General features: G+C 41.7%; 1 protein-coding gene across 3 annotated transcripts in view; it reads right to left on the bottom strand.

The window, feature by feature from the left end:
• PSME4 (proteasome activator subunit 4) overlaps positions 1-27926 on the bottom strand; it is a 96872-nt gene that overhangs the window by 15245 nt on the left and 53701 nt on the right. For all 3 annotated transcript variants that reach the window (XM_077334243.1, XM_077334252.1, XM_077334261.1), the window contains 21 exons: positions 26663-26719; positions 25894-25949; positions 25708-25806; positions 24253-24315; positions 24057-24152; positions 23376-23507; positions 22528-22737; positions 21288-21424; positions 20905-20958; positions 19616-19745; positions 18986-19067; positions 17916-18069; positions 16890-16959; positions 15612-15737; positions 11089-11241; positions 10068-10172; positions 6840-6931; positions 6537-6668; positions 3653-3861; positions 2988-3073; positions 1682-1810 (listed from right to left, as the gene is read on the bottom strand). In XM_077334243.1, the coding sequence (XP_077190358.1) occupies positions 1682-1810; positions 2988-3073; positions 3653-3861; positions 6537-6668; positions 6840-6931; positions 10068-10172; positions 11089-11241; positions 15612-15737; positions 16890-16959; positions 17916-18069; positions 18986-19067; positions 19616-19745; positions 20905-20958; positions 21288-21424; positions 22528-22737; positions 23376-23507; positions 24057-24152; positions 24253-24315; positions 25708-25806; positions 25894-25949; positions 26663-26719 (2372 nt within the window). The remainder of the gene's footprint in view (positions 1-1681; positions 1811-2987; positions 3074-3652; positions 3862-6536; positions 6669-6839; positions 6932-10067; positions 10173-11088; positions 11242-15611; positions 15738-16889; positions 16960-17915; positions 18070-18985; positions 19068-19615; positions 19746-20904; positions 20959-21287; positions 21425-22527; positions 22738-23375; positions 23508-24056; positions 24153-24252; positions 24316-25707; positions 25807-25893; positions 25950-26662; positions 26720-27926) is intronic.

Genomic DNA, 27926 nt, shown 5'->3' with positions numbered 1-27926 from the left:
AGGCAGTTGGTCTCGACATCCTGATGGAGAGGTGAACAGGCTTAAGACTGTTGCCTACAACCCCTTCATCAACTGCTCATATCTCCCTCAGGTGCTCCAGATTTCTTCTGATCTGTAGAGACAAGGCTGAAAGAGGGCTAAGATACTGGAGTTTCTGAGTCAGGATGCAGGGTTAGCTTCTATTGAACTGGAGTTCACAACGGAACCATTTCACAGTCACACAACAAAGAATTTAATGTATATTCTATGGAGTAGAGGAAAGCACCAGTGTTGGAAAGACCATTATTATTATTATTATTAAATTTATATCCTGCCTCCCCCCGGAGGCTCGAGGTGGGTAACATAAAAACCAATCCCCTAAAACAATAAAAGCACAATAAAACATAATACAATTAAAACAAAAGTTAAAACAAGAATGGCGGCAAAATTCAATATAGCTAACCCAATTCCTCTTGTGGCAAGGCAGCCGTCTGAAAACTTTGCCCATGAGGCTGGGAGTTCAATCCCAGCAGCCGGCTCAAGGTTGACTCAGCCTTCCATCCTTCCAAGGTCGGTAAAATGAGTACCCAGCTTGCTGGGGGGTAAATGGTAATGACTGGGGAAGGCACTGGCAAACCTCCCCATATTGAGTCTGCCATGAAAACGCTAGAGGGCATCACCCCAAGGGTCAGACATGACTCGGTGCTTTGCACAAGGGATACCTTTACCTTTAACCCAATTCCACACCCACTAAGAAGGGAAAGAGAGGGGGCAGATGACATACGCAACCGTCACATTTGTGAGGGGGGCTAGATCTTCTTGCTGCCCGGCCTCAACCGAAAGCCTGGTGGAAGAGCTCCGTCTTGCAGGCCCTGCGGAATGATGACAATTCCCACAGGGCCCGCAGCTCTTCTGGGAGCTCATTCCACCAGGTTGGGGCCAGGACCAAAAAGGCCCTGGCCCTGGTTAAGGCCAGGTGAGCTTCCTTGGGACTGGGAATGACCAATAGGTTAGCCCCCACAGAGAGTAAGGCCCTGCGTAGGGCGTAGGGCGAAAGGCGGTCCCTCATATACATATATGAAACTTGGGTGGTCTAATCCCTACTGATGTATGTACCATGTATGCCTGAGAGAGACTATGGAGTGGGTTTCTAACAACAGAGTGAACATATCTGCAATGTTTGGGGCTGAAAGACTGGAGCACACTTCTTGCCAAGTACAAAGAAATATACTTTATGTGAAAGAGTTCAGATAAGGAGAGTGTTGGCATGCATTCGGTATCATCCCATTTCACACATTCAAAGAAGAAGATGGAATCTCTCTTTGATTAATGCTTGATTAAAGCTGTTATTAGGGATGGCAGAGCTACAGCAACTCTTTTATGTAAGTAAGGAATATAAAATATTAGAGGCTGCATTTGATCTTTCCATTCATTATCACACAACCTATTCAGCCAAAGGAAAACATAGCAAAGAGGCCACTGTACCTGCCCAGTGTAATTAGCCTACTGGAAAATACAACCAGCTATATGCTGGAGCGGTATTATAACAGATACTGTAACCTTCGCAAACTGATAAAGTAAATGAAATTTCCAAGCCAACCATACGTACAGTCTTTGGATTTATGCTGCCTGTTCCTTCACCCTGAAATTTAGGTAACAACTGAAACCCTTTTACTTATTGAGTTAGAAAATCATCACGCACTTGTTTTAGCACCTGTAGTACCAAAGGCACTTGTTGAGGATACAGCAATCCCTGAGACATTAAGGATAAGCACATCTTGGAATCTCTCTTCAGTTCATCATAACTATTATCATTTTCTACTGGAGCAATCTGTACAAGCAAGAAGAGGAAAAGTTAACAAACATGGGTTGCTGAAGACAACAGCCAGAAAAAATAACTTGCTACATGGCACATTAGAGAACAACTCTCTTGCTAGCAAGGAAGGGAACAATGATGTTTCTTTAATGAAACTCAAATGATTATTATTGAGACTTGCGGTGGAAGAATGATAGAAATAAAGATAAATTGGGAATATAATATACAAATGGAACAATGGGAAAATAGATGGTTGAAGGGTCTTAAATTTATATTGAGAACTTTTATAAGATGATGTATCACTGGTGTTTGTCATCCAAGAGGTTACCCAAAATGTATAAAAATATTTCAAAAGTATACTGGAAATGTGAACATGAAGGGACATTTGATCATTGATGGTGGATGTGTAAGAAGGCTAAAAAAATGGACACAAATACATGTATTAACCCAGAAGATTTTAAAGACCAATATAAAAATGAAACCAGAATTTTCTTTTGGGATTAAGAGGTGCAGATATTGAAACAAAACATGGAACATTGTTTTTATATATGACTATGGCAGCAACTGTTATACGCTCAAAAATAGAAAAGTTTGCTATTACCCACAATGGAAGAATGGTTGATAAAAATGATAGAATTGGCAGACATAGCCAAACTCATTTCTTTAATTAGAAAAATGACAATATCTAGATTTGTTACTAATTGGAAACTTCTTAAAGACATTTTGCCTGGTATAGGGGGAAATGAACTGGTGGTATATGGTATATGGATATGGTATATGGATCTTGAGGATTAAAGGGGAAAATATGAATTTATGGGGGGGAAAGAAGGACTTTCTTCTATATTATCTCAGTGTAACTAATAATTTGATATAAAATTGGAAGGATTTTCTTTCTCTTCTTATTGCATCATCTATTCTCCTTAGTTTTGTGTAGTTTTTTTGTTAGGCTTTAAAATCTTTAATAAAAGTTATTGAAACATATTGACAATAAGACAAAACCACGTTTATTTGCAGTGGCAGTCAATTGAATCTGCCCTTCAAATAAAGGCTCTTCTTGGTGAGGAGGAGGGCTTGGCAAATGGCTTATGTCATGCACAAGTTGGAGGGGGGACATTTTCCATGCATTTTTAACTTAACGCTTTCAGAAACCACCTCTTCAGCCTAAATATAACAATGACAATGAACAGCATACCTTGAAAAACAATGGCAAGAGCTGAAGCTGTTCAGTAACAGCGGTGGAGAAGGCCCTTCCTGTGCTTGCCATCAGCCACTTGAGAACTGTTAAGGGTAAAATAAAGACAAATATAACAGCCCAATACAAGGTCAAAAAAGAGCACAACAAGAGAAGTTATGAAATTCAAATTTAGTATCTGGCATAACTTTTAAGACTAAAAGACTCCCTTAATGCAGTGGTCCCCAACCTTTTTATCACCAGGGACCAGTCAATGCTTGACAATTTTACTGGGGCCTGGGAGGGGGGTCACCAAGGGACGCCGCCACTGCCTGAGCCCCTGCTCCACTTGATTTCCCGTCAGTGCCCCTGACTTCCTGCCACCCACTGGGGGGCACTGCCAGCAGCAGCTGCGCAGTGCCATACCGAGGGGGAGCCCCAGCGATGGCAGCCACTGGAGAGCACCAAAAGTGAGCTGGCGGCAGAGTGGCAGGGCAGCCCCCGAGGCAGCAGTCGGGGAGGACGACGAGGAGGAGCTGCGGCCCAGTACTGACTGTTCTACGGAGACTGGTATCGGTCTCCGGATCAGGGGTTGGGGACTGCTGCCTTAATGGACAACATGAATTCCAAACATAGCACAACTGACCATTCAACTTGGTTCTTGAAAGATGACCATAGTAACTTACTGGTTTTCAAGAGTTTAATGCCCTGAGTCCTCTCATCTTCTTCTCCAACCCCATTCCCTTCCATAACATGATTCTGAATTTCTTCATCCACTTCCATAAGGGGGTTGAGTTTTTCAAGTATTCGGGAAGTGAACTCATGGACATGGGGGGACTTCGTTGGAGCAGTATTTGGTAAGGAGACATCGATCATGAAGATATATGTCAAAATGCTACATTAAACACAGAGAAGGAACATATTTAAATCTGACACAGGAAGCTTACAGGAAGAGTTCATCAACTGCAACCATCAGATCCCCCTTGCGACCCTAGCCTTCCATGTAGATCAGCCCCAGGCACATCTAGAGCTGAGGTACACCTTTAGATGAATCACAGACTTCAGGATACTTTTTTTGTGTATTTGAACATTTCTCTTTAAAATGCTCCAGGCAAGATTTAGCACTTCAGGAAAAGAAATACTAGCATGGCTTGATAAGCTTATTTTCCATTTAAAGTTAGCACCGACAACCAGGAATATTCAATCATATCTCTGTTGCACTTTTATGGATAGTCTAGGCGAGGCTTTCTCAACCAGGGTTTTGGGAAGCCCTGGGATTTCACGATGGCCCTGGAAGGGTTTCCCAAATGGGTGGGAGTTGATTAATTTTTAAATATATTTTTAAAATTTGTTAAATATATCAGGTGATATGGCCATATACTGTTATGTCAACCTCTCCCACTCGCATCCAAAGGGCTAATGATGGGCCTGAAGGGGATGGGAACGGGAGGGGCCTCGGGTGGGTGTGTACACAGATAAGCTTCCCACTTCTGAAGCTTGAAGAATGTTTCAGGGATTTCTCAATGCTAAAAAAAGTTGAGAAAGGCCACATTACCCTAGGCTTCCATGTAGATTAGCCCCAAGGCTGAACCTGGCATTATGTCTTTGACTCTCAAGGAGGTAATTCACTTTGTCTGTTAAAAAGTGTGAGAATAGGAATATGCACTCATATAGAAGACTAAGTTCAACTCAACATCACCAATTTAAAGAACCTCAGCAAGCAGTGCTAAAAATAAACTGCCAGTCTGAATTTATTTATATTCGTACTTATTAACCGCCACTCCCAGACTCTGCTGACTCATGGCGGTTTACAATAAGATCCATAAAACAGGTCAGTCCATAAAACAGCAAATTTCAATATTGGTGGCAAAAAACCAGCTGTAAGCTCCCTCCCCTCCAGACCCGAGGACAACCATCCTTGGGAGAGGTAACTGCCCAGATGTCCAGCACAAGGGGCTGCTGCAGGGAGGGATCTGATCTTCTTTCGCCTGGCCTCAGCCAAATGTCTGGCAGAGGAGCTCCTGTGACAGCTCCATCAGGACCTTCAGCTCTTCCAGGCGCTCATTCCACCAGGTCAGGTCCAGGACTGAAAAGGCCCTGGCCCTGGTCGAGGCCAGGCGTATCTCCCGGTGACAACCACCAGATTCAAACCCACAGAGCGGAGAGCCCTGCGAGAGGCATAAGGAGGCAAGCAGTCCCTCAGATATGCAGGACCCAGGCCGCAAATGGACTTAAGGGTAAGAATCAAAACTTTGAACCTGATTCGGAAGCTAATTGGTAATCAATGCAGCTGCCTCAGCACAGGCTGGATATGTGTCCTTCAGCATGAACTTGTGAGGACCTTAGCAGCTGCATTTTGCACCAGCTGCAATTTCCGGGTCAAAGACAAGGGAAGGTCTGCGTAGAGCAAGTTACAGAAGTCTAATCTGGAAGTGACCGCTGTGTGGATGACTGTGGCCAAGTGTTCTGGGGACAGGGGGTAAATTGCCACGGGCTACCTTCATAATCTTTACCTCCATAGTTAAGGAGACATGAAAGATCACCCCCAAATTCCTGGTGGTAGGTACAGCCGTTGACATTACTGTGTTAGGGGGACCAGTCTGATTCAGCACAATCAAGTGTTACATGTTTAGTTCTTCATAAAAGTTCGGAAACTTCCCCATTTGCTCCCAGTTCATTCTCTATATAGTAACTGTGTGCTGTGTCAAATCCCAACAGACATGGGATTTTCAAGGTAAGAGATTAGCAGAGGTGGTTAGCCACTGACTTTTTCTGCATAGCTACCCCAGACTTTCTTAGTTGTCTCCCACCCAAGTGGCTGACTCAGCTTAGCTTCCAAGCTTTGACAAGATCAGGTTAAGCTCAGCTTTATAACAGCTTCCAATCTAAGTTTGAATGAAGGGCACGCCCACTCCCTATTACTGCCAAGCCTCTTCAGGTAGGCTTGCCACCTTCTAGAGAATGGCTGGAATAAATAACATATTCAGAGGTCCAAACTCTGAAGCAAGTTTGAAGTGATGTATAAATAATCATCAAAACTCAACTGGATCTCAAACCAGTGCAAGTTCTTGTTAACCCTTCTTATTCTAATTTACATCAGAGATTGAACACCAGAAACATGTAGAAAGCACAATCATCAATATATTGAACTTTCTTTTTCAGGTATGCCACCAGATTCTGTGAATTCTGTTAATGTTTTTGACGTGGAACACATCTTCTGGTGCTCTCAATGAAATGGAAGTAAGTCTGTAAGACCTGCCCACTAAGCGCACCAGAAGACCTCGAGTGACACCCGCCACAGAGGCGGCCAGCAGTGGTGACAGCAGCCGAGGAGGCTGGCCCAGCTGCAGGAGCTCCGTCCAGAGTCAGGGCTGTGGCAGAAGTGATACTTTGCAAGCAGCAGTCATAACCAACCGCTAAAATCACTTCCTCGACACCCAACCTAATTTTTTGCAATGAAAAAATGAGACAGACCCACATATTAAACTTCAAGTACCTAAGAGAAAGGGTGGAATACATCTGTTATAAATAGTAACAACTTAAATAAGAATTGAAGTAGTTGACACTGACCTTCCTATCCTCTCTCTGACATTTTTATAAACCTGGGTGAGTTTAGGTTCTAGGTACTTCAGCAATCTGTGCAGCAGCTCTGGCACCCGCCACTCTTGCTGTGCGAGGCCACCTTGCAGGACATACAGGCGACTGGAGAGGAAAAGGGGGAAGGGATGAGAAACAATGTATAGTGTTTAGAATTACAATAATATATCAGCACTAACAAGGACTGAAGAGGAACTATTTGTTCTGGGAACACCTGAGCTCAGTTTGCCACTCAGATCTTCCCCACAAATAAGTAAAACACTTAATTTTTTTTACCATGCATCAACGAACGACCCCCCTTCACCACTCAATGGAGACTCCAACAGCAGTTCAAACAACCAGTGCAATTTCCGGGGATCCCTGCTCTCCTGTATTAAAAACAAAAGAAAATTAAGGCAAAAGTAACTTAGGACAGAGATCACAACAGGACTTTCCTGAGGGAAAAATCAATTCAGTCGCAAACATCTCTATTGTGTGATGAATTTTACTGAATAGCATTATATTTCTTCACAAAAAAAAAAAAAAAATTACAGGAAGATGCTATAACAGCAATTGTTTTAAAAATGTAGTATAAAAATGGTAGCTTATGTAAATCACCCCTGTAGATGGTTGCTGCTTTGTCACCACAAGGAAAGGTGGAATAGAAATTGTTTAATTAATCAAAATTCATAGAATTCTAGAATCATAGAGTTGGAAGGGACCTCCAGGGTCATGTAGTCCAACACCCTGCAGGATGCAGGAAATTCACAACTACCTGTCCACCCACAGTGACCCCAATTTCTCACCCAGATGATGCCCCCCCCTCCAAGAACCAGAATCCCTGGTCAGTCTGGCCTGGAGGGAATTTGCTTCCTCATCCCAAAATGGAGATTGGCATTTCACTGGACATGCAAGAAAGGGCCACAAAAGCATGGACATCATGGACACAATTCCTTCTGCCCACCCACTCACAATCCGCCTAAATTCATAGAATCAGCCTTTCTGTGAGGTGGCTATTAACTGCCAAGGAAGGAGAACTCACCACCTCCTGAGTCCCATGAGACTCACTCCCAGTTAAAAGCACGTAGGATTACAGCCTTAGTCATCATGAAAAAGGTTACTTTTCATACAAATGTGAACATCAGGATCAGAAGCTTCATCTATTATTTTTTCTAGTTAAGCAGCAGCTCAGGCTGCCTGAGAAAAGACAGTGGCCTGCTGGAGCCACTGCTGTTGCTGCTGCCATAAATGCACCTAGCCTGCCTTCCCCATTCAGTGCCTTTCTGCAGGGCATGACAAGTGGCAACGCTGCTTGGTGCCAAGCAAAGATACCCAGGTAGCAGCCATTGCCTTCCCCTGTTGCTTGGCTTGGGATTGGTGGTGCTGCAACAAGTGGAAGCTCTCAATAATGCCTTCGGACACAGTGAAAACCTCCCGCATAGGGGCAACTTTCCAGTGATGTGGCTGGGCAACCCTACCATCCATAGGGAGGGAAAGAAGAATGCTAAAAGAAGGGGATCAAAAGCTGCTGCTGGAGCCTCATTGCTAATGAGGCTATTACCATTCAGGGAGCATCAAGAGACAGGGCACTGGGAAAGTAGAGATGTGCTAAGAGAGTGACCCCACACCTGCCTTTCAAGTTGGCTACCTTCTGAATTTCTAGGGACAAGAGGAGATGACAGGTGGGACTAACTTTGGGACAGTCCCTTTTCCTGGCGTTGGCAAGCAACTAGACATAACAAAACAACACACCAACCCTTCTTTGCTGTCTAAGACACCATGTGCTCAATTTAACTTTGTTTGGTTGTGAGTAACTGATGAATGAGCTGAGGAAGACTTATGAAACTGGCTCATATCCAGGGTGCTAGATTTCTTACTCTGTTTTATGATGTTAACATGAAGATATTTTTCATCATATTCTGCTTTATGCTGTAAAGACATCCAGATTAAATGATGGACTAAAATACATTTAGTGTGGTTGAAATCAACTTTATGGGAATATATGTGATTGTTGAACCACACTATTTCCTTTTGTGACTGCTCCGAACATCAAGGCACGGCAGGAATGGGGCTTTGCTGACTTCACCTTCTTCCCTTTGTCTCAAAATTCTAATGCTTTTGTTCCTTCCTTGCACTTCAAACAAGGATTTTTATTCATTTACTTATTTTAAAAAGAAAAGCTATTCCCAAGCATTTCCTTTTTCCCTTCCTCCGGCTTGAAATGGTGTGGGTGTAACAGAGACTTTGGAAGCAAACGTAATCAGATCTACTCAGAGGCAAGTCCCATTTTATTTAATGGAGTTTACTCCACAAAAATTGGTATTTCTGATTCCAGCATTTGAGTTGTCTAATAAAGAAGGTGCTGCATTTGTATTACATGTGAAGAAGTGTCAGAATGGAAAGGTCTGACAAGAAGGCATACTCAGGCTTGGTATAATTTTGATTGAGGAGGCTAGTTTCTGATAACTTTCTCCTTAAGATACCTTGCTGTGGAATTAATGGCAAACTGTACTATGCTTAAACTCCAGGGTTTAAATGTTTAATGAACATTGCTGACTTTCCTGATACAAATTTGCAAGCTGTTTTGCGGTCTTCTGCTCTGGATCCCAGACTTATATACTTAAAACCCTAGCACTAAACATTCACAAACATGCAGCAAATATCATTGTTAACTAATGAGCTTGTATGGCCCATGGCAAAATCGACTGGCTGCTTGTCTTGCTAAAATAAGATGGGGACCTCTCTAGCCAGGATTATTAATACTCTTCTAATCAAGCGGACTGTTCCAGCACCTCTCAAGGCAGCCACAGTGAGATCATTATGGAAATCCCCTTCTCTGGCTAAGATCTTGACCAGTTATAGGTCAGAATAAATCTTTGTTTCAAACAACTTATTACCCAAGTCATGAAAGCAAAGTTGAACATGCTCATGCAATTCAAAAATTGTCAAAATTAATGATTAAAATAAAATAAAAATACCAAACGTTGTTTTTTACGTTGTTCATTTCAAATGCTCAGTAAATAAAAGCAGACGTTCATTCTAGACGTCTCATTTTTCTCTCTATGAAATGAAGGGGCCTAATAGTTGCCTAGGGGCCAGCTCTAGCCAGAACCCCCTCCCAACTGAAATCACAGCATCCAACTGGACTGTATAACCAGATCATCTGTCTGCCCCACTAGAGAATGGACACCAGCAAAGCCCAAGTCCTGTCCTGCACCAGAGAGAGAACTTTATGGCCAGGTAGATGGAAGATAAATACCAGCAGAGGTTTCGGAGGGCAGAATGAAACAGAATCAGCCAGGGCACATGGGCAACCAAGCACTGTGGCAAAGCAGGCAAGATTCCTCAAGGCTAGGGAGGAAGCAAAGGAGAATGGGCATCACCTCAGGACAACTGGGGTGGTCTTGAAACCCACCCTCATCTAAGGAGAGAAGAAAATAGAACTGGGGGTGGTGGTGGTGGAGTGTAACAGCATTGTATGGTTTTCAAACATTCCCTCCCCTTATAAAAATGTCCAAAACTTACACATGAGGTTGCTATACACGTCCCCCAGTCATTGTAGGTCTCTACCGTAATGTTGGATAAAGCTGTTCTAAGAAGGGGACACAGAAGTTTCCAGAGGTTCTCTACCTGTACAAAATAAGCAAGGAAGGTGCTTTTATTATTATATAATAGATACCTGACAGCATATGGCTAAGTAGTCAAATATCCTTTTTACATAAAGAAGATTCAAGATTCAGCTCCCAGCACCTTCAGTTAAAAAGGACCACGCAGTAGCTGATGTTAAAAGACTCTGAAGAGCTGCTACCAGTCTAAGTAGACAATACTCATAAGACTAATGGTCTGGGGTACAGCAGAACACAGCTTCAAACTGGAGATAGTTATTTCTAACCACCGCCACCAACCCAGTTCTGAAACTTTGCAACATCAAAGAGTTCTCCACATTTTTAGCTTCAGTTTGGGGAAAACCCAAACCAAAATGTTTTAGTTTTTAAGGTTTCAGGGTGAGTGGCCTGTCTTATAAGATTCAGAAAGTGATTTACAAGAGCAATATAAGTTCCACTCACAACTCTGATACTAGGAGAAAAATGTTTTAGCAAGTAGGACTCAAGTCTTACTTGCTTTTGCTGACACAGTGTCTTTTGCCATCCCATGCCAAGTGCAATCACCCAGCACTGGGTGCTTCCACCACTCATGTGAAGTCAGTGTCTTTCAACGTACCAACAAGCACCTAGCACCCAAACAACATGCTTTGCAGTAAAGGATCATTTCCACAGAGGACAAAATATGACCCCAGCAGAAATAAGGCTTAGGACCCAAGCCGGGATCTTTGTTCAGGAAACATCAGAGATCAGTTATTATCAATGTAGATGATGTAGACCCTTTTAAAAATATCAACTATTTTTAAAAACAGCAATGTTATTAAGTCGAATTTATGTTAGTATTTCACATACCACTGTTACGAAACTAAAGGGCTTATTTGTTCTGTAATATGGCTGTTGAAATACCCTTATTTAGTTTTACAAATAAAATAAAGATACAGTACCTTTTCAAATGTCCAGTGTTTAGACCCTCTTATCAAACCAGCTATAATTTCAGCTACACATCGCTGGGGACTTTCGTGGGAATCTACTGCTAGTCGTTCTAAATGAGGTTTCAGTACTGGCAAGAAGGCATCATCGAAGTTTCTGAATAGGCCCTGTTAAGACAAGACTCAAGGTTTACTGTTAAGCTTGAATTAGCTCATACAAAAAGGGTTTGTAAGCTTCTACTTTCGAAACAAAAGGACATAGAATACTTCAGATTTGTTTGAAAGAGAACTAAAATTGATTATTGTGAAGCATGATTTTAAATTTTATTTTAAAATTTAATTAATATAAATTGAATTGAACTGCAGATTATAAACGTATTTTCCCAGATCTGAAAAAACATTTCAGTGAAGCCAAACAAATCTAAATCTGTCCAGTATCAAGACTGGAAATCCCTTCAGAAGCCTACGTATTTTGGTTGTAAGATGCAAGAAAGAAAATCAGGAGATATAGCCATTAAATTAAATAGATGTTTGTCTTAAATAAGTGTTCCAGTGACCTGTGTGAACAGTGGGAATTTTTGTTATAATTTCTATATCACATCCCAAACAACCATGCCATATAGAGATGGGCACAAATCAGTTCAAAGCTGTACAAACTTAGCCCAGTTCATAGTCCAGGAACTGATTTACTGGAATTTTGTTTGGTTAAACTGTTCAGGCCACTTAAATCTGACATTTTGGCAGGTTCTCCCATCAGCTGTTATGTTTAAATGACTGCAAGCCATTTAACCTGTCCATTTCACTACCCAGGAAGCTCACACTCATTTCAACCTAACAGCTGATGGGCACACCTGCCATTTCACCAATCTATTTCACTTCCCCCCATTTGTGAGTGAGGGGAAGCAAAACCAATAGGTGAAATGGCTGCAAACCATTTAAATCTAACAGCATGGTAAGTTCACTATTTAGCAGTTAGGTTTTAATGGCTCCAAGCCATTCATTTTGCTCCTCCACACATACATTTGAAAGGAGGGGGAAATGAAATGGACCAGTGAAATGGATGTGAGCTGCTGTTAGGCTAAAATGACTGCAAACCATTTCATTGGTTGGTAAGCAAAACCAACTGGTAAAATGGGTAATAGCCATTTAAACCTAACAACAGTGCAGGTCCACAGCCAGCAGGAAGGGAGATCAAAACTGACTTCTTTGGGGAAGTTCTGGCTCAATTCAGCATTTGGTTTGGGTGCTGCCCAAATTGAACCAGAGCTTCTAGGTTTGTGCTCCTACCTTAATGTCAAACTGCAAGAAAACTTCTTAAACTTCACACAAGTCTTTTAAGCTGTTTACAGTGCTATGCAGAAGGTGAGGAAGCATGGCATATCTTCCTGTTCAGGAATAAAAACAGGTTTCCTTACCTGTGACTAGTGTTCATCTAGTTGTCCTGTACAGGCACACATGGGTTCTGCACAAGCGCGCAGGCCAGCCACCAGAAGATTTTTCACTAGCCTAGAGACAGCTCCTCCAATCAGCTTCCAGTAGCCATTTCCTGCCCAACATGGTCAAGGAGGAGCCAACCCCCATCCCCTCAGTTCTCTCCTTGCTAACCAAACTGAGCAAAAAGAAATAACCTGAAACTCAAAGGGCATCAAAGACTGTTTAATATTTGCCCAAACAAACATAGAATCATGCTCACAGTGGGGAAGAGGGAGGGATGTGTGCCTGCGCAGGACAACTAGATGAACACCAGTTACAGGTAAGGAAACTTGTTTTTCATCGTCATTGTCCCATGCAGTGGGACTGCAAAGCGGCACACACTGAGGTGTGGGGTGAGCACTAATTAAACAAAGAGTGCAGTACAGCAGTGCCCACAGCAGCCTCCCTTCTGACATCAATGTCCATTGTATAATAGTAACTATGGACGACCAGGTGGTCTAGCAAGGGAATACCTCTCTGGAAGCAGCCGGGGCTCATGTAGAGTGCACTCTAACCATCAAAGGACATCTGACAGCTGCTACATCCTACGCTGCTCTAATTGCAGACACTATCCACCTGGAGATAGTCTGTGAAGAGACAAGTTTACCTCTCCTTGAACCAGAGTATCCTACAAACAATGTGGGAGAACATCTGAAAAACTCTGTTCTTTTTAATTAAAATGAAAGGATTCCCTTGACATCCAGCATGTGGCATGCATTTTCTGCTGGGGATGAGGGAGCAGGAAAAAACACTGAAAGGTTAATATCCTGTGAAAAGTGAAACATAGAACCACCTTGGGAACAAAATGCAAACTAGGATGTAGAACAACTCTAGTTGAAAAGAACTTTAAAAATGGATAATCCGCTCTCAGGGCCGCTAGCTCCCCGACCCGCCTGGCAGAGGTAATAGCTACCAAGAATGCCATCTTATAAGACAGAGAGACTAACAAACTATCCAAAGGCTCAAAGGGTGAATGCATTAACTGCGTAAGAACCAAAGTCAAGGACCATTGGGGAATAAATATTATTCAGTCCCTTAAAAAAATTCTTGGAAGTCCAATGAGAGAAAAGGGATTTTCCCTCCACTGGGAAATGAAAGCTGAAATCGTGGCCAGGTGAACCTTAACTGAAGTGTCCAATAACCAATGCCTTCCTGGAAATAAGGGCTCTTCGCTCTTCAGATAATTGCTTGAGGTATGGTATTGTCTTTTCCCATAATAAGAGCTGGTACGCTCCCATAATCACCTCATAGTTTGCAATTCTCAGTACTAAAGAACTCGAAGCATATATTTTCCTGCTAAGAGAGTATCTTTCTTCCTTCCTTATCTGCAGAAGTAGCGTGGACTCCTGATTTATACTTGGCCTGCATTTCCTCAGCAGGTAGCAGGTGATTGAATAAAAACTTCAAACCTTGATCTTGCAACCGGTAGATATTCTCTATCCTCCTGAAAGTAGCAGGCATGGATGAGGGTTTTGCCCACATCTCTGTTGCAATGTCATGGAAATCCTCCAAAAGAGAAAAAGCCACTTATCCTGGAGAGTCGGGTACAGGTGTCCCAATATCTTATCCTTTGGTTTATTGTTAATGAAAATCACAGGAATCTCAAGAGCTTGTGCCATCCTAAGCATCTGCTCTATAATTAAGTGGAAGTCCTCATTAGGCGAGATCAAATCTTCCACTGTGTCATCTGGGGACTGTTCTGACAACCCTTCGGAAGCAACTACAGATGCTCTTTCTTCCTCTTCAGAACCATAAGGGTGTTCCGGGTGAGGAGTCCAGGGCCCATGCCCAGCAGACTGCGTGCTCTCAGAATGGTGTCTAGCTGAAGGTGGTGAAGCCGAGCCAATCTCGGCTATGACGGCAACAGGGCAATCCTGCTGAAGTTGGAACCAACTACTGATGATGAACTGGGGATTGCAACCTAGGCTCAGAAACAGAATCATCCCAGTCAGCGAAGTCACAAATGATCATCCACCCCAAAGGTGAATGTGTCTTGGCAATGGGGTCCTCGGAACCAACCTAGCTTGAGGTGCATGTGGAGGATTTGGGATTCGAACGAAGAGGTCGTCCGTCGGATCTGACACAGTAGATGGAACCACGTGAGCCTTCTTCTTCGAATTGTGCTTCTTCAAAGGAGGTGGTTCTGATGAAGATCGTTGTTGAGTCTGGGGATCGAATCTGTTTTCTAAACGGATCCAAGGCTGGAACTGATTTCATGGAAGACAAGGATGGAGGATCTGAGGGACGCTCCTGTATCAATTTTGGTACCCAAAAGACCGAAGTCTCAGCAGCTGCACAACGGGTGGGGCCAATACAGATAAGGCTTTCTGCCAAAGAGCTGCCTTTAGTCTAGTGGCACGCTCAGAACGGACCTTAGGCATGAACCCTTGACAAACCGAACATGCACCGACATTATGGAATTCCCCCAAATAGAGTAAGCATATGGTATGGTTGTCGGTCCGAGACATCTTTGTCGCACAAGTTGCACATTTTAAAAATAAAGACATGCTGCCTCAGAAGAATTCCTCTCAAAGAGAAAAATAGCAATCGCTAGTGAGGTAAGTCCTCTCAGAGCAGCAGCAAAGAGCTTACTGAGGAGATGGGGGCTGGCTCCTCCTCTGCGACGTAACAGTTGGGCAGGAAAAGGCTACTGGATGCTGATTGGAGTAACTGCCCCTTAGCTGTCTCTATCTAGCTTAGTGAAAAAGTTTTCTGGTGGCTGGCCTCCACAGAACTCATATGGGATTGCTCAGGACAAGGACGACAAACAGCAGAATACTCCACTGCATAGACGCAAGCCTACTACATGCACATGAGAAAGCACTTTCTGGATCTGTGCTCTCTGATATACATGCTTAATGTTCTTTTCAAGATATTTTTACAAGCACATATTCCAAGTGCATATTAGCCATCATACAGGAAGGCAATAGTATGAAATAAAACATAAAATGTAGTATCACCATTATAAAGGCTTAATCACACAGATTGTTCAGTGTTGCTCTTTTTTCAGTGACTGATTGCTAGCCTCTCCCAGAAGAAAGGTTTAAAAAAAGAGATCTAATTACCTTGAAGAGGCAAAATCTACGTGGGTTAAATTTATCTTTTCCTTTTCTGTCTTCTAAAGAAAGAAACTTGATTAATTGGTCAACAAATTTTGCATCAGAAAAGTGATCATAGATTACTTGCTCGGCCTGCAAGAAAAGAAGAAAGTGTAAAGTAACCAAAGTGCCGATTAGATAAACAGAAATGTATTATGAGCACCCTATAGAGTAACACCCCAATGAGAAAAGTACTGTGGAGCCAAAATTCACCAGACTGCTTTATTCAGAGATGCTGTACATTGCACCAGCACTCAGCTTGGTTGTGGTGTTTTGTTTGTTTTTTGTAGAATCAAATCACAGCCAATTGATGTACTCATAACGAGACACTTGTTAATCACCAAATCACCCCAATTATTCCATAAGTGATTAATAGACAAGTTTCAAAGTAAGAGAACTTGGCAATTTCTTGGCAAGAGCAAAGTGCTCTTAAATCTATATCTCTCTGAAATTAGGATGATTTCTTGTGTTTAAGGGAGAGCATGCACAGAAAAACCAACTCTTGGAGGGGGGCACATCTCAGGGACAAAGAATGTTATTGGCATGTTAGAGGGGTCACAAATTCTCTCTCTGGCATTTCCACTTAGACGAATTTCAGTCAAGAGATGATGGGAAAGGGACCTCAAGGGATAACTTTTAATCTGAGCAATTTGACTGGGCTGGATGGTCTGATGGTTTAACCAGAGGATGTCTCACAGGATCAACTCTGCTCTGTTAAGAAAACGACGGTTGTTTCACATGTTCTTCTTTTACATTGATTTCTTTACACCAGACAACAATATTTGATTATTGGTAGCAATATATGTAAACTAACTCCACCAAAAACACTACATTGGAAGGGAAATCAGGAACTATGACATTTCAATTTTATGGTGTTACATCTATGGTGCATAGAGCATCCAGTGATGGACATACACACAACCCCTCAAGCCCAGAAAGGTTAAGTGTATCATCTGCTTTCAATCCATATCACCATGAAGTCAAATATTCAAAATTACAATTTATTCTCCTTGTTAAAAACTGAAACTGATCAGAAGATCCACTGTCAATCTTCAGCAACAAATTCTTCAGTACACAGATAAGCCAGCATTGGTATTCCTGTTTTAAAGAAGATGTGTGCGGAGTTCAAAATCACTGCTGTGGGTCTTCACTCGAAGTCACTCACAATCACAAGAGAAACAGATATACTTAATCTTGCATCAGCCTATGACAGGCTTTGAGCAAAATTTAAGATCTCAGTCTTACCTCTGAAAGTTCATCTCTATTCCTTCCAAGTTTAGGTTGTTGCTCTACAGAAGCATAAATCTCCATGTTTCTAGAAACAGGGGGAGGGGAAGGCATCCTATAAGCCAACATTCAATATCATACTTAAATAAAACAAAAAATGTACTTCTATTACCACTAGAAGAAGCAGCTCTCAAAAGCAATTACAAACGTAAGCAAAATTTCTTGTATGAGAAAAGCAGTCAGTATCACACCCATGTGGCCAAATTAAAATGTAGGGAATCGTACTTTCCCTTTTTAGCACTTTATAGATTTACACCATGCTTTATTCCATATGTGGGGGTATCATCCTTAGAACATAATATATACATGGGGTGGGGTCAAAGGCAGTCCTTGACCTGAATAATAATAATAATATCATAAATAAATTGTGAATTCGTGCACACATTCATATATTGTGTTTAAAATTGCTAATTTTAATATGATAAATAATGCACATTGGCACATATGCCATATGCGTACACATTTTCTGGCATGTAACCACTGGTATTTTTTACAGACATAACTGGACTTCCTCACCTCCCCATCCCACTGCAGTCCAAAATGCCTCTTCAAAATGGGGGAGGGAAGAGGTAGAGGTCTACAGCAGGAAGGAGGAAAAATCAATAAAAGTACCACCACCACTACCCTTCTGTAGAAATCTTCCACTGCATCCAAGCCCTTCTCAATATCTGTATGCTACATATACTCAGTACATATATTATGCTCTGAGCCCCACTTCATGGAGGAAGGGCAGTACATGAAATAATAAAATAAAAATGCTTGACTCAGTACAGATATCTTCCCCCAAAAGCAATGGCCCTAAGAATTGTTTCTTTGAAATATATTCTGAATTCATTCAATGTTGTTGCAGCCATGAATTGTCCAATTAATCCATTTTTAAGCAGGCCAATAATGTTTTAGGGAAGAGACAACCAGCAGGCTGAAAAGGAAACTCTGAAGTGGCTGCAATTCCTGACTGGAGAAAGATGCTAAGCCAGCACTTACTGAGGCCAGGTGTAATATCCCCAATGCGTTTTCTCCACAAAACAACAGGACTCCCAAGCCTCCTTTGTCCTTGGTAAACTGCCACTTTCATAATGCAACCACCGATTATCAGGCCTGTCACCAGCCTGGATTTCAGAAGGCTGAGAAGCTCCACCTGTGGGCAAAAGGAAGAACTGTCTATTAAAATTTAACTGCCACCATGCACCATGCTTTGACTTAGATAGCCCAGGCTAGCCCAATCTCACTAGATTTTGGAAGGTAAGAAGAGTTAGCCCTAAATAGTAATTGGGTGGGAAACCAAGGAGGTCTAGGGTTGAAACACACAGTCAGGTAATGGCAAGCCACCTCTGTTCTACTCTTGCCTTGAAGACTCTATGGGGTCATCATAAGTTTGCAGTGACCTGATGGCACTTTCCAACACCATGCACTCAATGGTGCAGTTACAAGATGAGAACATTAAGCAGCATTTTCAGGCAGTTTAAGATGGGGTGAAAATGCTCCCCCCTCATTTGTACAATTTAACTTAATATACATTATGTCTATGTGATTTTTTAGCATTTCTATTAATATTAATATTTCTATTAATATTAATATGAAAAAGAGCCTCTTGTGGCACAGAGTGGTAAGGCAGCAGTCTGAAAGCTTTGCCCATGAGGCTGGGAGTTCAATCCCAGCAGCCGGCTCAAAGTTGACTCAGCCTTCCATCCTTCCGAGGTCGGTAAAATGAGTACCCAGCTTGCTGGGGGGTAATCGGTAATGACTGGGGAAGGCACTGGCAAACCACCCCGTATTGAGTCTGCCATGAAAACGCTGGAGGGCGTCACCCCAAGGGTCAGACATGACCCGGTGCTTGCACAGGGGATACCTTTACTTTTACCTTTATTAATATGACAATAAAATTACTGTATCAGAACTATAAGCCTTATTTAGTCATTATTTAAATCAATACAATTTAAGCATGGCCAGCTTTGTATGCTACTAGAGTGTGATTTACATTTATATTGTTAGAAGCCAATTTAAAAGGGGAGAGGGGAATGACGAACTCATATCTGATGGGGAAGCACACTTACTGATTTGGAAAGGGCATATTGACACCTTTCTATGAGGCCTCTTCAACTGCTTAAGGATGCCAGCCACAGCAGAGATCGCCATCTAAAAAGGGGAATGACAAATTCAGTAAAGGCAAGTGGTTCACCACTGGCATTTACAAGTTTGTAAATAAAATAATCTAAGTACTGAACATCCCCCTCACCCCCAAAGGATTACTGACCTGACCAGAGAGTGGAAACATTGTCAGTGACTAGAAGGAAGAAACAATTTCCTTCCAGCTCAGTCTGTAACACGTTGTATTACACGGTCACTTTACATCATTAAAACACCAAACAACATCTAAACAACTCCCTTTGGAGTCCTGAACTTGGCCTGTTATTGTCCCAATTTACTTTCTCTATATGATTCTGAAGATGCCTCCAATATCTCAGTGAAAATGATTAACCCTTGGTAAATCATTCTGCCAACTTCCTACCCCCAGCTCCCAAATGAGTTGACAAGAAAACACAGTGCAAACTGACCACATTCTTAAGAACCCAAGGGGTGGAGGGAAAAGTCAGTTTTACTATGCAGAGAATACAGAATCATGCGACTCTACCCATAATTAACAGCATTAGCAATATAGTACATATTTAGAGCCAATTGCGTACCTTGCGAACCACTAGTGCATCATGGTTGAGACATTCTACAAAGAATTTTATGGCTCTGATAGGCAGCACTCTGTCATCTCTCAACAGCAGGGACAGAAAACCAACACCAATGTGCTCAAATTTCCAAGGGCTGAAAAAACAAGATGGAGGAATGATAAAAGTCAACCACTCCACTGGACAGAAAGCAAGAAGATACCCAACACATTTCATAGCACATTTCAGTGTCTTGTCTGGGTCTTTTAGGGTTGCTTGCCTAGGTGTAAACTGCACAGAGCTTTTATTCCAAACCCAGGTCAATTCAGTCCCTGCCATCTACACAGAATGCAGTTTCCGTTTTGATTTTGGGTGATTTAAATTTTCCTTCTGCAGCAAGAAGGATTGATCCGGAGTGACCCTACCTTTATTGTACGATATCTTAGAGTGCTTTTAATGCTCAATATTTTAAGAATCAAATTGAGAAAGCAGGCTGTTTTGAATCTGGGCTTTGCTCTGTGGTAAAGAACCCCTGATTAGCCAAAGCTGCTCATGAGACAAGTTTGCTTTAAAGGAGAAGCCCCTAATTTCTCTCAACTTCTGTCGGTCTTGGATTTTTTTCTCCTTCCTCTGACTTCTTAGATCCTCTCTCCCCCCCCCCCCTCCAAGAAAAGAAAGAAGCTCCCTGCTTGGCTCTTCTCCCCCCCCCCCCCTTCAAGAAAAGAAAGAGGCTTGGCTCCCCTCCCCTTCTGAACTACCCTAACCACATGCAGAACACTTTCCTGTTTTAATGGGGAGCGGGGTTTAGAAGGTAGAGTGAAAATCGGTGGGAGTTCGATCCCAGCAGCCAGCTTAAGGTTGACTCAGCCTTCCATCCTTCCGAGGTCGGTAAAATGAGTACCCACCTTCCTGGGGGGTAAAACGGTAATGACTGGGTAAGGGAATGGCAAACCACCCTGTATTGAGTCTGCCAAGAAAACGCTAGAGGCCGTCACCCCAAGGATCAGACATGACTCGGCGCTTGCACAGGGGATACCCTTTACCTTTACCTTAATGTTTGAAGGGGATTTTAACGGGGTTTTGATTTGGACAACTGTACCCCACAATGAACCAGTTCCAGGAATAGTGGGTAATAAATCAAAATAATAATAGTAATAGTAATAATAACAGTAATAATAATAATCTGCAAGAATTTAGAATGGCTCCAAGCAGAGCAACAAACATTGTAATCCAACAGGCCTGTTTAAAATTGTCTCAGTAACTTTAAAATGATTTGGACTTTTTTTAAAAAGATGTCTTTACACTGACATACTTACAGATTTCTTTGATCCACAGAATCTAATAGTTTGTTAACCAAGTTTTCATAATTTCTGAAAATGAAACAAGGAACATCCAGATTATTAACAACACAGTCCACATCTTGATAGAACAGGACACCTTCTGAGTACAGCTTGATTCTCTGTGTGGCAATTACTACATGCAAAATGTTCAGCAGAAATTGGTGTGGAGGAAAATTTTAAACTGAACACCTCATGCTTCAGCACTTCTCTATTATCCATCTAGAGACAAATTCGGTAAAAATCTCTCATGCAGCAAAGATGACAACCATTATGTTTGCTCTAGGAGAAAAGCAAATGAACAGTGTACAAAGGCTTCAAGCCAAGATTAAATCTCTAATCACAGAGTCTTTCCCACTTACTGTGAGGCCTCCACATTCCTTTCTTTCTGCCGCTGCATTCCCAACTGAATCTCCTCTTGACTAAGAGGAGTCCAGCCATTGTGTGGATACACTGATTTCTGCATTTGAACAGCCACCTCAACACATTTCTCTGGAACCTAGAGAAGAATAAAGTCACAAATGAATACAAAACAAAAGAGACCATATTCATTATGTGTTCAAGAAGCCACTAAGGAACCAGAAAACAATACTAACATCCTCCCCACCCTACAAATACAGAATACTTGGGCGGGGGGGGGGTGCTTCTTACTTACACCACAGCCCTATGATTTCACTTGATTTAGACTGGAGTAACTCTGCATAGGATTACTCTGTTCATCTTTCAAACTAATTAAACCTTTGATTACTACTTCAGATAGAATATGCCAAGATTCCAGTGCTCCAATTTTAAACAACTGAAAGCCAAGCTCTCTTAGTTTATATTCTCGTGACCATTCCTAAATTCCCTTTCTGAATTCATACCTCTCCTTTGCACTGTCCTCTCCATCCCCCCACAATGATTTGATCCACTTTCCTGGAAATGATGAGCAAATGCTCTGGTGCAGTGACACTCACTCACTGGCTTGAGACTCTGACAGGCCAACTGTGGCTCTCCTAAGTGCCATTCCCCAGCGTAGCACCCACCCTATGTTTCAGGAAAGTGGGCAAGGACTTTGTCTAGTAGAGACTGCAGTTAGCAGTTGGTCACTGAAAAAGCTGCTGCAAGAGGCAGGGAAAAACCTGCGAGCCTCCCAGAGGTGCAAGTTCATGCTAGGGATGAAAGTAGACATGGCTTTTCTGGTTGATGGAAATTCTGAATGGGGCTCTCTGTGACCCACAGAATTAATAGCCTCATTGAACAGTATTTTGAGGCCTTGAATGGAACAACAGTAAATATACTCCACACCTTCTATAGCAATCATTCTAGAAAGTGTATTCTTTCCAAGCACACACTACATTTATGACTCACAATTATCTGTAACTTCCTAACACTGCTACATATAGGAAATTAGGCATATGCATCCCTCGTGTACAACTGACCATTTACACTTTTTGGAAATACCTGTTCTCCTGTTCAGGGTAGTTCCATGCGACTAGTAACTCTTCCCTTCCTGCCTCTAACATCCCCTCCAGGATCTTGGGCACTCAGTACTTTTGACAATATCTTGATGCAGCTATTTCTAAAGACTGCTTAGACTTACGTATTAGCACTCTTACTTACTTCAAAATCCAGTCCTATCGTTTCATAATGCCAATGGATCTTCTCTGCAAGGTCATCAAATAACCTGACTATAGAGGGTTTTTCCAGAGACATTGCTTTGCTAAGTCCAGAAGAAACGATTGCAGGCCAGGTTTGCACAATGCAATCCCAATCATGAAGGTTTGCTAAGCACACTCCACTGTGATTTCCAAGGAGGCAATACAAGGCACCCTGTGGAGAGCAGATAGGAGGAGGAAATTGTAAACAGGTAACTGAAGCAAAACAGCTTCAGAATACTTCAGTAAATTATTGTTAAAACTAAGAAGGAGAAGAAGGGTTGGCTTATATAACCCACTTTTCACTGCCCAAAGGAGTCTCAAAGCGGTTTACAATTGCCTTCGCTTCCTCTCCCTGCATCAGACATCCTGTGAGGTACATAGGGCTGAGAGAGCCCTGATATTACTGTTCGATCAGAACAGCACTAACAGGACTGTGGCAAGCCCAAGGTCACCCAGCTGGCTGCATGTAGGGGAGCGAGCAATCAAACCTGGCTCACCAGATTAGAAGCCGCCGCCCTTAACCATTACACCAAGCTGGTGTATATGTATACATATACATACGTATACGTTTGCCACTACAAAAAGTCCTTTTAAAAACCCAGATGTAAGTCATATTTGCTCACATAAATGACAAACTTCCAACATTAATTTACAAACAATATTTTACAACAACTCCTGACTGCAAGACAAAGTGAGTTTCTTTTCCATATTTCCCACAATTCACAACAAACTGCTCTGATCAGAACAGCCATTTTCAAAGCAGCACAAATTTATATATATACCAGGGAGGGGGGAGGGAACAAGCCTTACTTTAAACTGCTGGTGGGTGACATTGTGTGCTTCTGGCTGTAAAAACTCCAAAACCAGAGGAATAATATCCCTGCAACAGAAGTTGTATGTTCCCAGGGCTGCAAAGAATGCATGCTGAGCTTTGTTTCTGACCTAAGGAAAGAAGCATCACAAACCTTCATACCGAGGCAGAACACAGGGACATACATAAAGTGGAAATAAAGCTTGGATTAACAGAAGTGATTAAATTGTGATTATTGGTTTATACCCTATTTCCATTAGTATCAAGTTCAGACAGTAAGTTGGCTGCTCCCCCTACCAGGGCCACCTTGACCTCAAGGCAGAATCTTTGGTTCTAACCCTAAATTGTGCCACAGAATCATATAGTTGGAAAGGACATCCTGGGTCATCTAGTCCAACCCCCTGCACCATGCAGGATACCCACAACCCTACTGCTGACATGGTAACCTGCTACCCCCTTGAATCTTCACAGAATCAGCCATACTACATTGTAATCCTGGTCAAACAAGCTACAAGTGCAGCATAAAGTGTCAGGCACCCTTTGAACAACTGAACCCTGCAGAGTATCAAAACAGAAGTACACCGTTTCTACAAGTATTTCATTCAGTGCAAAACACCAGCTTAAAAACTAGCACATAACATCTTGCTTGTCCAAAACTGTCAAAGACAACATATACTTACCTGGCTGTATGAACTTGTGGACAAACGCAGGAGGTCTCTGATCAAGTCCTGGTGTACTTTTTTATATTCACAACCTTCAACAGTGAGCGTTCTCAGCTAAACAGAAAATTCCAAATTAGAAAAGGGAGATTTCTTGCACAATGAATACAGAGGGACAAAGTTCAAGATAGCCAACAAGCAAAGAGATTAACGGTACCTCATGTTGCAACATGACTCTGTCAATCAGTAGTGCCCTGATATGCTGTTTCTTTCCTTGAAGCTGCAAAGAAAAAGAAGAATAAATCCATTACACACAGAACACCTGGTATCCAACTTCCCCTCATCTTTTTCAACTTTCTCTTACATACCATAGATATTTTTTATAGTTCTGTGCTTTACAGTTTTAACAGTGGACTCAAAACTTATGCTGGAGAAAACAATCTGCGTCCCTTCAACTACCAGCCCCTTTGTTTTCTAGTTTGTCCTTGAAATGTTTACTGTTTGTGGTGTTTTGTGAATAAGTCTACCAGTTTCACAAGAACGAGGACCTCCTTGCAGACAAAGCATTTGCTCAACCAAGAAGATAAAGCCACCTCATTCTCTGTCGTCCCCTTCTTCTTTTGCCCTCGATCACTCCCAGCATTAGGCTCTTCTCCAGGGAGTCCTTCCTTCTCATGAGGTGGCCAAAGTTTGAGTTTCATCTTCAGGATCTGGCCTGCTAAGGAGCAGGCAGGGCTGATCTCCTCTAGGACTGACCGGTTTGTTCGCCTTGCAGTCCAAGGGACTCACAAGAGTCTTCTCCAGCACCAGAGTTCAAAAGCCACAATTCTTTGACGCTCAGCCTTCCTTATGGTCCAACTTTCACAGCCATACATTGCAACTGGGAATACAATAGCCTTGACTAAGCGCACTTTTGTTGCCAGGGTGATGTCTCTGCTTTTTAGGATGCTGTCTAGATTTGCCATAGCTTTCCTCCCCAGGAGCAAGCGTCTTTTCATTTCTTTGCTGCAGTCCCCATCTGCAGTGATCTTGGAGCCCAGGAAAATAAAATCTGTCACTATCTCCATTTCTTCCCCATCCATTTGCCAGGAATTGAGAGGGCCGGATGCCATGATCTTTGCTTTCTTGATGTTGAGTTTCAAGCCAACGTTTGCACTCTCCTCCTTCACCCGCATCAACAGGCTCTTTAGTTCCTCTTCACTTTCTGCCATTAGAGTGGTATCATCTGCATATCTGAGGCTGTTGATATTTCTCCCTGCAATCTTGATCCCAATTTGTGACTCCTCTAATCCCGCTTTTCTCATGATATTCTCCGCATTCAAGTTAAATAGGCAAGGCGACAGTAGTTGCAAAATAGATCAGTTATAAAATTTTAAATTTACAATGTTGAATATAAAAGTATCCCAAGAGAAGTTAGAACCATTGAGAAATATTTTCTGTTTTATACACTCTGAAATATATAATTAGTCTTGATATATATAATTATATTATATAATAATACCACTTCTTTTTGAATCCCCTATGTACTATTACTTTGTTTTCAAAGATTAAACAATATATATCAAAACAACCATCCACACACTATTAAGGCCTCAGGCTTCACAAATATTCTTTCTAGAATTTCAAGAATACAGAATTAGGGTTAGATAAATTGCTTATATAGAACACCTACCCTGTTCTCCATAGATTTCTTCACTAAGTTAAAGCTTTTCCATCGGGAATCAAACTCATGCTTATGAGAACCCTGGAAATGTAAAAGGTCACCAATGATCTGGAAGAGAAGAATTTAGATTATATAAAACAAAACCGTTTAGCTGGCTAAAATAACACACCAAAACCACAGCCTCTGAAACTGTACCTTTATGATGAGAAACAACGACTTGGTATCATCCTCAGAGTGATCAAGTACATGATCTATAACAAGAACAAGGAAAATCCCATAAGTAAAAACAGTTCAAAGAGATAGTTCATAGAGTACAACAATCAGGACCCTTTGATTAAATATGAAAACACTCAACTCTTTTCAAACACATATTAAAATTACATTTTAAATCCTTTAATTACCCACAGTGAAATTCAATTTTAAACATATGGCAATAAAATCAAAATGTGAACAGAAAGAAACAGGCTACTGTGTTTCTGGTTTCCATTCAAAGAACTGGTTCATACCTATAAAGCTCTTCATGATCTTCAGCTCTCGTAATCTGAAGGACTGTCTCTCTCCTGGTATTAACCCTCGTATAAGCTTAGATCTTAGCTTCTCCCTTTGACTGTCCTTTTAACAAGGACACTGTTTATATCCTCCATCATTACTAGTCTATTTTGGAGTAATGTGCTGGGCTCCCGAGTTTATACGAAAAGTCCCTTCCCTAATGGCCTGTAAAAGGTTTTTGTTCCGGAAGACCTTTGGCAATGAACGATCTCTAGTTGACTGCACTAGCATTCATTTCGGTGCTATTGTTTTACAGTACAGAACACAAATTATGTTAGATTGGTTTTTATGTGTTGTGGGGTTTTATATGGTTTTACTATTCTTTCAGTGGCCTACTGGGTAACCCACCTTGAGCTAAAATAGGACAGTATAAATGGTTTTACATAAATATATGAAAGAAAATAAGCTCACTTACGTAGGAGCTTCCTTGTAATTCTCGCAATTTTTTCTCTGTAATTCTCTCTTGACAAATCTAGACAAGGGGAAACCATTAATGATATATAAAACTTATGCTTTACATTACGCACAGGTACAAAACACAATAGTGGCAACAGGCACACAAAGCAAAAACAAAAAATTAGAGATTGTTCTCAGTAAGACAAAGGTACTACATGGAAGACATGAAAAGATCTGTACTGCACATATGCTGACAAACACTATCTCCAGTATGTACAAACAATTCACATGCAAGCAGGGATTTATTCAGTCATTTAAGTCTCTGCTGGAATTTTGCCCATGCACTCTGTGGTGAGCACACCAAGCTGCCCACAACACTCAAGTGAATCAGGAAGCCCCTAAAAGTGTATGTTTATGAATGCACACTAGAATACAATACATACATAATGCCCATCAACTGTAAAGGGTGTTCATCACATGCAGAATTAGGCATGCAACTCTTCAAAAGAAAACTATAAAGCAATGATAGAGAAAGGATCAAGTTTAGGTTTGGGATTTTCATTCTGAGGAAAATGCACACAGAGGGACATTCCTAAATCAACATCTGTACCCTTCACACTTGATGGGGCATATGGGTATTTTCTACTGGTTCATTAAAAAAAAAAAGAAGAACCAGCCTTCACTCATTCAATATTAATGTATCTTTATTTAATGCTGGAGTGGATATCTAAAACAGAAGTAAACCTGTAGATCTTCTTCAATCAATAATTCAATAGTGGGGTATGGTATGATCACAATGGAATGCTTTACTGCCACCATCAAACTGGCCACTAAAACTCTAAAAATGCAAAACGGCAATTCTCAAGAATTCTAAGACATCCATACACAGTGCAGAAGAACCTTGGGGCCTGCACGTTATTCACTGTAGCAGTAAAAGGAAAACTCATTGTATGCTTGAAAATACCAAACATGTTATAAATGAGTCTGTTTGCAAGAACGATGGTAGTGGAAAATCTGATCAAGTTGTAGGCAATTTTTGGTAATCCCATGAAGTTTTCAAGACAAGAGACATTTAGAAGTAGTTTACCATTGCTTGTCTCCACATAGCAATCCTGGTATTCCTTGAAGGAATCCCATTCAACTGTGAGCCAGGTCTGATTTTCCTTAGCTTTCAAAATCTGACAAGATCAGACTATCTTGGTCTATCCAAGGCAGGTTTACAAGAATACAAAACTGGTAATTACCAGGGCTGAGTGTCCTCCACAACTGCCCAGCATAAATAC

The sequence above is a fragment of the Paroedura picta genome, chromosome 1 (genome assembly GCF_049243985.1).
Source record: "Paroedura picta isolate Pp20150507F chromosome 1, Ppicta_v3.0, whole genome shotgun sequence".
Taxonomy (NCBI): domain Eukaryota; kingdom Metazoa; phylum Chordata; class Lepidosauria; order Squamata; family Gekkonidae; genus Paroedura; species Paroedura picta.
The sequence above is the reverse complement of the archived record's forward strand: the minus strand, read 5'-3'. Positions and strand labels throughout refer to the sequence as shown.